General features: G+C 44.3%; 1 protein-coding gene across 4 annotated transcripts in view; it reads right to left on the bottom strand.

Annotated features, from left to right (window-relative positions):
- Positions 1 to 12,437, bottom strand: part of Cbfa2t2 (CBFA2/RUNX1 partner transcriptional co-repressor 2) — a 100,024-nt gene that overhangs the window by 12,300 nt on the left and 75,287 nt on the right. For all 4 annotated transcript variants that reach the window (XM_070007082.1, XM_070007080.1, XM_070007081.1 and 1 more), the window contains 2 exons: positions 9,312 to 9,507; positions 3,271 to 3,339 (listed from right to left, as the gene is read on the bottom strand). In XM_070007082.1, the coding sequence (XP_069863183.1) occupies positions 3,271 to 3,339; positions 9,312 to 9,507 (265 nt within the window). The remainder of the gene's footprint in view (positions 1 to 3,270; positions 3,340 to 9,311; positions 9,508 to 12,437) is intronic.

The following is a 12,437-nucleotide window of genomic DNA, read 5'->3' as shown; positions in this document are numbered from 1 at the left end:
GACAATTTGCCCCATGAAAGTGAGAATGTGTTTGTGACTTTTTTTTTTTTGGGTCCAGTTGTGGGGCCTGAACTCTGGACCTGGGCACTGTCCCTCAGCTCTTCAGCTCAAGGCTAGCGCTCTACCACTTGAGCCACAGCGCCACTTCCGGCTATTTTTTCCTGCTTATGTGGTGCTGAGGAATCGAACCCAGGGCCTCATGCATGCAAGGCAAGCACTCTACCACTGAGCCACCTTCCCAGCCTTGTGTTTGTGACTTTAACTAAGCATCATTATCCTACAATACTGTGAAATTGGTGCAATTTTGTAATCATTTAATCACAATGAAGAATTTGCAAAAAAAGAAAAAAAAAAAAAAGATGAGTTAGAGTAGGGCGCTGTTGGTTCACACTTATAATCCTAGCTACTCAGGAGCTGAGATCTGAGGATCATGGTTCAAAGCCAGACCAGGAGGGAAAGTCTGTTAGACTCTTACCTCCAACTAGCCACCAGAAAACCAGAAATGGTGCTGTGGTTCAAAGTGGTAGAGCACTAGTCTTGAGCAAAAAAAAGCACAGGGACAGTGCCCAAGCCCTGAGTTCAAGCCCCATGACAAACAACAACAACAACAACAACAAGGAAAAAAAAGATGAGCTAGATAGCTAGATATCTAGATTTGGCAGTTACTATCCAGTTACCTATGACCAGCCCTCATGGGCATGCCACATGATATGCTCTTTGCATTTTGACATTAGTCAAATGAAAATGTGAATTCATGTGAGTCCATAGGACTACACAACAAAGATTAAGGAACTCTGTTCAAGACTGCTGTGCTAGAAATTCTTTTTTTTTTTGTTTTTTGTTTTTGGTTGGTCATGGAGCCTGAACTCTGGCCTGGATGCTGCCCCTCAGCTCTTCAGCTCAAGGTGATCACTCTACCATTTGAGCCACAGCCCCACTTCTGGCTTTTTCTGCTTATATGGTGCTGAGGAATCAAACCCAGGGCCTCATGCATGCAAGGCAAGCACTCTACCATTGAGCCACCTTCCCAGCCCCTATAAATTCCTATCTTATTGCTATAGCCTTAAGAAAGCCTTACCCATAGGCTAAGGACTACTGACTTCTTTTCCTCAGGCTAGCTACACAGACCCACTATGGTCACCACAGGTACACTAGAGGTTAGATGTGGTGAGTGATACTTATTATTTTTTGTGTGTGTGTGCTGTTACTGAGGCTTGAACTCAAGGCTGTCTCTCTACTACTTGAGAGCTACATGTCAATTTCTGACTTTTTGCTGGTTAATTGGAAATGAGTCTTTTTTTTTTTGGTCCAGTCGTGGGGCCTGAACTCTGGGCCTGGGCACTGTCCCTCAGCTCTTCAGTTCAAGGCTAGGGCTCTACCACTTGAGCCACAGCACCACTTCCAGTTTTTTATGTGGTGCTGAGGAATCAAACCCAGAGCCTCATGCATGTGAAGCAAGCACTCTACCAGTGAGCCACCTTCCCATCTTATACTTTTTGTCTGGGCTGGCTTCGAACCTTGATTCTCAGATCTCATGGTGAGTACTTCTAGAATCAACAGAATTTACCCTCACAGTTTACGGATGAATTGATAAAAATTACAGTTTGGGTATCTGCCTTATTGGTGGCCATGTATATTAACAGATAGCACTTTTAAAATTGAGCAAGGACTTTTATCTAGTTGGCTCAACATCAAAGTTGGGTCCGTAACCTAAAACCGCCCTAAGCAGTCAGTTACTAATTACAAGGAGATCATGTATATGATAATCTTTCTTTCTACCTTACAACAGCTTCATTTCTCATAATTCTACTCCACTTATCAATATAATGTACATTTTCCCTTTTCCAGTTGTATGAAGTTTTTTAAACTGTTTCACATGGTAAAATAATAACTTTGGAAAACTATAAACTAATGTAACTAATAACTGATTTTTGGACATTTTGCAAGTTGCCTCTCCCCAAGAATATACTAAAAAGCTATCTTTTATTAGACAGGAGAGGAAGTACAGGGGACTAGAAGTGCTTCACACATGGAAGCACTGAGCTAGTCCTCCAGCCCTAAAAAACAGTTTATAATTTACAAATTGTATTTCAATCTGGACCATTTGGTCTTAAAAAGAAATGTTCAAAAACTTTCACATGAAAATGAAGAATCTGGCCTGGGAATGTGGCTTAGTGGTAGAGTGCTTGTTTAGCATGCATAAAACTCTGGGTTTAATTCCTCAGTACCACATAAACAGAAAAAGTACTGTGGCTCAGTGGTAGAGTGCTAGCTTTGAGCAAAAGAACTCAAGGTGGCTCAGTGGTAGAGCGCTTGCCTTGCGTGCCTGAGGACCTAGGTTTGATTCCTCAGCACCACAAAATCAAAAAGAAAAAAGCCAGAAGTGGCGCTGTGGCTCAAGTGGTACAGCGCTAGGAAAAAAAAAAAGAGAGAAAACCATAGCAGAAAAATGAAACGTTCTTTGGGGCTGGGAAGGTGGCTCAGTGGTAGAGTGCTTGCCTTGCATGCATAAGGCCCTGGGTTTGATTCCTCAGCACCACATAAGCAAAAAAGAAAAAAGCTGGAAGTGGCGCTGTGGCTCAAGTGGTAGAGCCCTAGCCTTGAGCTGAAGAGCTGAGGGACAGTGCCCAGGCCCAGAGTTCAGGCCCCACGACCGGACACCCCCCCCAAAAAAAAGAGAGAACTCAAGGACAGTGCCCAGGCCCTGAGTTCAAGCCACAGGACTGACAAAAAGAAAGAAAGAAAGATAGAAAGAAAGAAAGAAAGTGAAGAATCTGACTAGATTCACTGTTGTTAACATTTCTTTTTCTGTGGTGCTGGGGACTGAACCCAGAGCTTAGCACATGCTAAGCAAATGTTGCCTCACCACTGAGTTATATCTCTAGCCCAAGAACAGTCCTGACTAGGATAGAGAGTAAATGAACTGGGGATTGAAAAGCTGCACCAAGAGCTGAATGAAGCCAATGTGGTGGCAGCATGAACACACTGTGTGAGGCAGGAGAGATTAATTCAACTTTTATCAAAAGGAAGGAAACAGCTGGGTACTTCAGGCCTCACTGTAACCTAGGAGAAGGGTGTAAAAGGGTGACACAACAGATAGTCAGGAGATATGCAGGATCAGTTGGAAGGGAAGAAGCAGGAATCAACAACTCCATGAGGAAGACATTATTAAATAACTAAAGGGCCTGTTACCAACCTTTCCCCCAGTATGTGTTCCCAGCTTGCACCAACTAGTGAGTACATGCAGCCTAGGTGAAGAGACACACATACCTGTTTTCTTCCAAAACTCCACAGGTACATATCCTGTTCCCGGTCTACTGGTAAATTCCCGCTGAGAATCTGTACAAGAGTGATAAAAAGCACAGTGTCAGAAATTGTCTTTAATAAGGAACCTTATTGTTAGGACACAAATAAAATGGTATTTATTGGGTATTGTTTTGTAGTGCTGAGTTCAAACCCAGGGCCACGTGCAGTCCCTAGAGGACTTGCCGTCCTCTGGCCTAACTTTTTTTTTGGGGGGGCGGGGGCGCGTAGGGTGGGAGGCTGGTTGTGAGGCTTGAACTCTGGGCCTGGGCGCTGTCCCTGCACTTTTCAGCTCAAGGCAAGCGTTCTACCACTTCAGCCACAGCGCCAGTTCCAGTTTTCTGGTAGTTTATTGGAGATAAGAGTCTCACAGGAAGCCGGGCGCTGGTGGCTCACGCCTGTAATCCTAGCTACTCAGGAGGCTGAGATCTGAGGATCGCGGTTCAAAGCCAGCCCGGGCAGAAAAGACCATGAGACTCCTATCTCCAATAAACCACCAGAAAACCGGAAGTGGCGCTGTAGCTCAAGTGGTAGAGCGGTCGCCTTGAGCTGAAGAGCTGAGGGACAGCGCCCAGGCCCAGAGTTCAAGCCCCACGACCGACAAAAAAAAAAAAAAAAAGAGTCTCACGGGCATCTTGCCTGGGCTGGTTTGAACCACAATCCTCAGATCTCAGCCTCCTGAGTAGCTAGTATTATAGGTGTGAGCCACTGGCCCCGGATGGCCTAACTTCTATTAAAAAAAAAAATGCTTTGAGCCAGGTGCTGGTGGCTCATGTTTATAATCCTAGCTACTAAGGAGGCTGAGATCTGAGCAGCATCACAGTTTGAAGCCAGCCTCAGCCGGAAAGCCTGTGAGACTCTTATTTTCAATAAACTACACACACACACACACACACACACACACACACACACACACACACACACACACACACACACACACACACACACACACACACACACACACACACACACACACACACACACACACACACACACACACACACACACACACACACACACACACACACACACACACACACACACACAAACAGAAAAGGGGCTGAGAAGGTGGCTCAGTGGTAGAGTGCTTGCCTTACATATATGAGGCCCTGGGTTCAATTCCTCAGCACCACATAAGCAGAAAAGCTGGAAATGGCACTGTGGCTCAAGTGGTAGAGTGCTAGCCTTAAGCTGAAGAGCTGAGGGACAGCGCCCAGGCCCAGAGTTCAAGCCCCATGACTGACAAAAACAAAACAAAACAAAACAAAAAACAGAAAAGCAAGGTGCTGGTGGCTCATGCCTGTAATCCTAGCTACTCAGCAGGCTGAGATGTGAGGATCTCAAAGCCAGCCCCAGGCAGGAAAATATGTGATACTTTTTTTTTGGTTGGTGGTGGGGTTTGAACTCTGGGCCTGACCACTGTCCCTGAGCTCTTCAGCTCAAGGTGAGCACCCTACCACTTGAGCCACAGCGCCACTTACAGTTTTCTGGTGGTTAATTGGGATAAGAGTCTCTCATAGACTTTCCTGCCTGGGCTGGCTTGAACCACAATCCTCAGATCTTATCCTCCTAAGTAGCTCACAGGTGTGAGCCACTGGTGCCCGGAAAATTTTGTTTTTGTTTTTTTAAGCTGAGCTGGGTGCCCGTGTCTCACACCTGTAATCCTAGCAATGCAGGTGGCTAAAATATGAGGGTCAAGGTTCAAAGTCAGCCCAGGCAGAAAAATCTATGAGACTCTTATCTCCAACAATTAAAATGATGGAAGAGGAGCTGTGGCTCAAGTGGCAGAGTGCTAGTCTTGAGCATGAAAGTTCAGGGACAGTACACAGGCACCAGGGTCAAACCCCAGTGTTAGCATGTGCATGCAAGTGCACATGTGCCCGTGCGTGCACGCGCGTGCACACACACACACACACACACACACACACACACACACACACACACATTATCTGGACACTGTGATTCACACCTGTCATCTGAGCTGTTCAAGGATGCTGAGATCTAGAGGACAGTGGTTTAAAGGCAGCTAATAGGAAAATCTTCTAGGACACCATCTCCAAAACAACTTAAAAAAAAAAGCAGTGCTAGAATGGCATGTCTCCAGTAGTAGAATGCCAGCTGAGCAAGCCAGATGAGTGCAAGGCTATGACTCCAATCCTAGATACTAGGGGAAAAAATCAGCTTCTACCTTAAGGGACAACAAATATAAGAATTCCAATAAACCAGGTGCCTGTAATCTCAGCTACTCAGGAGGCTGAGATCTGAGGACTGAGGTTCAAAGCCAATCTGAGCAGGAAAGGCCATGAGAATCTTATCTCCAATTAACCACCAGAAAACCAAAATTGGCAGAGCCTTGAGTAAAAAAAGCTTAGGGACAGAGCCCAGGCCTGAGTTCAAACCCCATGAAGTACCCCCTCCCCACACCACCCCCGCCAAAAAAAAAAAAAAATGCAAGTAGTATAAGAACTCCAAGAATTCTACAATGCTGATTAAAAGAGAAAAAAAAAAAAGTAGTACCAACTGTTGCCTTCAGAGGGAATCTACTTTCAGCGAATCTTTTTTTGGGCTTGTAGGATAGAGTTTGAACCAGGGCCCTGTGCTTGCTAGGTTATGTATTGTACACCTCTAGTCCTTTCTTGGATAGTCTGGCATTTTTTCCTGGGGTATTCCCATATAACTGATTCTACTACATCTTGATTTTCCAATTGTAGACATTATCTGTTGACTTGCCATGGTGTAAACTTCTCTCCATGTATACTTCCTTTCCTTTCATTCTCTCAATAGTCACTTGAATTCTGTGACATCAATAGTAAATGAAAATCCTAATACTGTAAAAGAAAATTCTTATGATTTTTGTTTTACATCTATCTTCTTGAAAAGTTTTTTTTTTCTTTTTTTCTGTTTTGTCGGTCGTAGGGCCTGAGCTCTGGGCCTGGGCTTTGTCCCTCAGCTCTTTAGCTCATGGCTAGTGCTCTACCACTTGAGCCACAGCCCTACTTCCAGCTTTTTCTGCTTAAGTGGTGCTGAGGAATCAAACCCAGGGCCTCATGCATGAAAGGCAAGACTCTACTGAGCCACCTTCCCAGCCCCCAAGCTTGTTTTCTCGAAGTTACTAATTTCCTTCTTTCTATTCTAGGCACATATTGCCCAAGGCCAGTGGCAAGCACCAGTAATCCTAGCTGTCTTCTAACCTGCTGGATATTTAAAAGATTTGGGCAAAGCCAGGCACCGGTGGCCTATGCCTATAATCCTAACTACTCATGAGTCTGAGATTAGCAGCAAAGTCTGAGACTCTTATCTCCAATTAACCACCAGAAAACCAGAAGTGGCACTGTGGCTCAAGTGGTAGGGCGCTTACCTTGAGCTGAAGAGCTGAGGGACAGTGCCCAGGCTGAGAGTTCAAGCCCCACAATGAATACCCCCCCCAAAAAAAAGATTTGGGTAGGGTGCTAGTGGTTCATGCCTGTAACCCTAGTTACTTAGGAGACTGAGATCTAAGAATCACAGTTCAAAGCCAGCCTGGACAAGAATGTCTGTAAGACTCTTATTTCCAATTAACCAGCAAAAAGCTGGAAGTGGAACATTAGTTCAAGGGGTAGAGCACTAGCCTTGAGTGAAAAGGGCCTTGAGTGACAAAGCTCAGGGATAATACCTAGGCCTTGAGTTCAAGCCCCAGTACTGGTACAAAGACAACCCCCCCAGAGACCTGGAGATTAGCTTTGTCTGTTTTTGAAGATTTTATGAAAGGAATCACACCAAGTAATTTAAAAAAAAATCTTTTGTTACACTAGACATCCCACATAAAATGGTGCTAAGCTATGGTTAGCCTGAGATCCAAGGTTGTGGGTGGGATGGAAAAGTGGGATCCCTTAGCTACTTAGTATTGGACACATGGCATAATTTCTGGCTTGGCCTCAAAATTTTCTTGCAGGTTTCCCCCCCCCTCCCCACCCGAGACTAACAGCCGTCCTCTATGGAACATGTTAGGTCTGTAACAAGAAGAAATTCATCCTCCCTGATGAACATTTGGGAACTTCAAGTGGGTGGGTGGAGAAAGTGTGATCACAGATGGCCCATCATTTCAGCTGTGCCTTTGGATGAGGCACATTTTCAGTTACTGGGTTAAACTGATAGAACATTTTTAGGGGTAACTCTGGCTTCCTGCATGCATCCTTGAAAAAAACACTACTGTAATTTATGCTACTTTAGGCTGGGAAGAAGCAAGATGAGCAAATCCAGGTTGGTCTAACTAGACCTTTTGTAGTACAGTTGCCTTTTGTAATCCTAGCTACTCAGGAAGCTGAGATCTGAGGATTGAGGTTCAAAGCCAGCCAGGGCAGTCCCCATGAGACTTTTACCTCCAATTAACCACTCAAAAACCAGAAGTGGTGCTGTGGCTCAAAGTGATAGAGTGCTAACCTTGAACAAAAAGCAGCTCAGGGAGGCCCCGAGTTCAAGTCCTATGACCAATAACAACAACAACAAAAAATGTAATGTACAATGTGGTCTTACAGGCAGGTAGATAGTGCCAAAAGAGAACTGCAGGACAGGACACCTTACTCAGTTGTGTCTATGTCTGCAGGATTGCTTGCTGGTGGGGAGAAATCCCCATACATCTGCAGTTTAAAGGAGTCCATGTTGAGTGTGGTATAAGAGCAGAGGAGGACAAATCAACAGTGTTTTTTTTTTTCCTGGCAGGGTGGTACCTTCAGCCTGGCTGAATTTAACAACGGAACGTCGTATTTGTCACTTAGCTTGTGCATGGTATACGTGTGTCATTTTCCCCATATATACAGAAAATAGTTGTTAAACCACAAACATTCACATAAACAATATGAATATTTAAGAATATTCCTTGTAGAGACAAGGAAAAATATACATTTCTTGACCATGTCTTCCAAGCCTATATTTAATTTTCCTTTACTTTGCATAACCACCTAAGGTTCCCTGACTTCACAACTCAGCACTACTTTGCTTTAAAAGTAAATCAGCCGGGGGCTGGGAAGGTGGCTCAGTGGTAGAGTGCTTGCCTTGCATGCCTGAGGCCCTGGGTTCGATTCCTCAGCACCACATAAGCAAAAAGAAAAAAAAAGCCGGAAGTGGCCCTATGGCTCAAGTGGTAGAGTGCTAGCCTTGAGCTGAAGAGCTGAGGGACAGCGCCCAGGCCCAGAGTTCAGGCCCTACTACTGGACCCAAAAAAAAAAAAAAAAAAAAGTAAATCAGCCGGGCGCCAGTGGCTCACGCCTGTAATCCTAGCTACTCAGGAGGCTGAGATCTGAGGATCGAAGTTCAAAGCCAGCCCAGGCAGGAAAGTCTGTGAGACTCTTATCTCCAATAAACCACTAGAAAACCGGAAGTGGTGCTGTGGCTCAAGTGGTAGAGCGCTTGCCTTGAGCTGAAGAGCTGAGGGATAGCGCCCAAGCCCAGAGTTCAAGCCCCACGACCAACCAAAAAAAAAAAAAAAAAAAGTAAATCAGACTTGGACTGGGAATGTGCCTTAGTGGCAGAGTGCCCTATAGTAGTATGCATGAAGCCCTGGGTTCAATTCCTCAGTGCTACATACATAGAAAAAGCTGGAGGTGGCACTGTGGCTCAAGTGGCAGAGTGCTAGTCTTGAGCAAAAAAAAAAAAAAAAAAAAAAAATTCAGGGACAGTGCCCAGACCCTGAGTTCAGGCCCCAGGATTGGCAGGAAAAAAAAAAAAAAAGTAAATCAGACTTGCTGGTTGGGTTATTGGGTTGCTTATTATCCCAGCATTTGGGAGGCTGAGGCAGAAGATTTTAAGTTCATGGCCATCCTGAGCTATAAAGCAACTTTCTGTTTTAAAAACAAAACAAAACAAAATGGAAAGAACAGTGCTGACCTAGCAAGTGTGAGGCCCGGAGGTCTACACTGAGTACTACCAAAAAACAAATAAATAAAACCACACCCTCCGTTTGCCTTATTAGGTGGAATCTACAGGCTGCTATTCCTTCTGTGCTTCCCACCACATTAGGCCTTGGCCCTTACCATTGCTGAGAGAATCTGCACTCCCAGGGCTGTGTTGCCTGGAGCCCAGCTCCGTTCCCGTTTTTCTCATCTCTGTGTTTTCATTAAATCGTCTCTTCCAGTAGTTGAGTTCTTCCCGATCAGACTCCTGACAGCGCCTCAGAACTGCCATGGAACGCCTCGTTTTCTCTACCATTTCCATAATGCAATTCAGAGCCTGAACCATGGAGGAAGTTAGAGATAGGACAAAGAAATTTAACAATGAATACTGAAAAATCAAAGCTAGGTTAAATAATATAAAAATTATAAGAAATTATAGCAGTATACATCTGACAGCCTTTCTTATACCTTCTAGCTAAATATATACAGAAATCCCTTCATATCCACAGAGATTTGCTTCCAGGACCCAAAGCAGATACTAAATGTCATGGATATTCAAGTTGCTAAGTGAATAATGTAGCATTTGCAAATAAAATGCATTTCCCTCCCATATATTTACATCGCAGATTGCTCTGATTACCTAATATAAACACTATGAAAGTAATTGTTATGCTGTTAAGGAATAAAAATTCATTTTTTCTTTGAATATTTTCTTTTCGTTTTCAAACTATGATTTGAACTCAGCCTCATGCTTGCTAAGCAGGCATTCTACTACTTGGGGATGTTCTGCCAGTGTCTTTTTGCATTATTTTCAAGGTAAAGGTCTTGCTTTACTGCTGTGCTCGTCTGGACTGTGATCCTATTTGTGTTTCTCTCTGTCACTGAGAAGCCATGTTAAAGAGGGAAGCTATTATTCATTAAGAGGGAATTGCTGGTGGCTCATGCCTGTAATCTTAGCTACTCATGAGGATGAGGATCACCATTCAGAGATAACCCAGCAGGAAAGTCTATGAGACTCTCATCTCCACTAAACTACTTAGAAGAAACTGGAAATGGTGCTGTGGCTCAAGTGGTGGAGTGCTAGCCTTGAGCACAAAGAGGCTTCAGGGACAGTGCTCAGGCCCTGAGTTCAAACCCAGGACTGGAAAAAAGAAAAACAAAAAACAACAAAAAAAAGACTCTCTAGACTGGCTTCTACTCAGGATCAACTCCCTGTCTTTCAAGGATCATAAGCTTAAGATATCACATTCAGCTTTTTCTCTGAATATTTTCTGTTCATAGTTGGCTAACTTGCCCAGTATCAAATTCATGGAAGTGAAATCTGTGGATAGAGAGCCAATTGTGTGCACACATACACTGAAATGGATATGTTCTGAGAATTACATCACTGGACAATTTCTTTGTGGTATGAACATCACAGAGTGTTTACCCAAAGACAGCTATGTTGTTAGCAGAAGATATAGTCTTGTGGGATCATATTCTTTTTTTTTTTTTTTTTTGTCTTGTTGGTTGTGGGGCTTGAACTCCGGGCCTGGTCTCTGTCCCTCAGCTCTTCAGCTCAAGGTAAGCACTCTAATCACTTGAGCCACAGTGCCATTTCTGGTTTTCTGGTGGTTAATTGAAGATAAAGAGTCTCATGGATGTTCCTGCCCAGGCTGGCTTTGAACCACAACCCTCAGATTTCAGCCTCCTGAATAGTTAGGACTATAGGTGTGAGCAACTGGCACCCAGCTAGAGATCACCTTCTTAAATCTTTTTTTTTTTTTTTTTGGGTCTGGTCGTGGGGCCTGAACTCTGGGCCTGGGCGCTGTCCCTCAGCTCTTCAGCTCAAGGCTAGCTCTCTACCACTTGAGCCACAGTGCCACTTCCGGCTTTTTTCTTTTTGCTTATGTGGTGCTGAGGAATCGAACCCAGGGCCTCATGCATGCAAGGCAAGCGCTCTACCTCTGAGCCACCTTCCCAGCCCCTTACCTTCTTAAATCTAACTTATCACTGACTGAAAAGTTATTATGATATGACTTTGCTTTTCAGATTTCAGAATGCTTCTTAGGATTCTTCAAGGTAAATGCAGGCATACAATCTTATTATAACATGGCCTTTTATTATTATTATTAACATGGTCTACTAAAGATTGATTAGGGATGGGAAGGTGGATCAGTGGTAGAGTGCTTGCCTTGCATGCATGAGGCCCTGGGTTCAATTCCTCAGCACCACAGAAGCAGAAAAAGCCAGAGGTGGTGCTGTGGCTCAAGTGGTAGAGTGTATAGTTCAGCCTTGAGCTGAAGAGCTGAGGGACAGCACCCAGGACCAGAGTTCAGGCCCATGACTAACAAAAACAAACAAACAACCAAAAAGACTATGATTAATAATACTAAATATCTGTCTAAATATACCAGTTATTTGATAAATTTGGTGTGAGGGTCCTGGGGCTTGAACTCAGTGCCTGGGTACTGTCTCTAAGTTTTTGTGCTCAAGTCTATCACTCCACCCAGAGCCACAGCTCCACTTACAAAAAACAGATTTTTATAGTACTGCAATGGGCCTGAGTAATACGGACCAGGGACAAATATTAAGAAGAAAAAATAGCTAGGGGCTGGGAAGGTGGTTCAGTGGTAGAGTGCTTGCTTTGCATGCATGAGGCCCTGGGTTTGATTCCTTGGCCCACATAAACAAAAGGAAAAAAGCTGGAAGTGGCGCTTGGCTCAAGTGGTAGAGTACTAGCATTGAGCTGAAGAGCTGAGGGACAGCGCCCAGGCCCAGAGTTCAGGCCCCAGGACCGGACCCCCCCCCCAAAAAAAAAAAAAAAAAAAAAGAAAAGAAAAGAAAAAAGAAAAAATAGCTAGGTAGTACTGATGGCTCACATCTGTAATCCTAGTTGCTCAGGAGGTTGAGGTGAGGATCATAGTTTGAAGCCAGCTGGGCAGGAAAATTTGGGAGATGCTTATCTCGAATTAACCAATTGTTGTTTTTTTGTTTTAAAAAAAAACTCCAAGTGGAGCTGTGGCTCAAGTGGTAGAGCACCAGCCTACCACACTTGCATGCAAGGTAAGCGCTCTACCACTGAGCCACCTTCCCAGCCCCCCTACCACACTTGAAAAAGTGAAAAGCTCAAGGATAGGGACCTCGCGTGAGATGAAGACCCACACAAACAATAACAACAGCAAAAAGGACTTTTAATTCTGATCACAAAGGCAAGAATCAAGCCGGGTGCTGGTGGCTCATGCCTGTAATCCTAGCTACTCAGGAGGCTGAGATCTGAGGATCACG

This window comes from Dipodomys merriami, unplaced genomic scaffold (assembly GCF_024711535.1).
Source record: "Dipodomys merriami isolate MVZ:Mamm:240054 unplaced genomic scaffold, mDipMer1.0.p SCAF_7, whole genome shotgun sequence".
NCBI classification, from domain to species: domain Eukaryota; kingdom Metazoa; phylum Chordata; class Mammalia; order Rodentia; family Heteromyidae; genus Dipodomys; species Dipodomys merriami.
The sequence above is the reverse complement of the archived record's forward strand: the minus strand, read 5'-3'. Positions and strand labels throughout refer to the sequence as shown.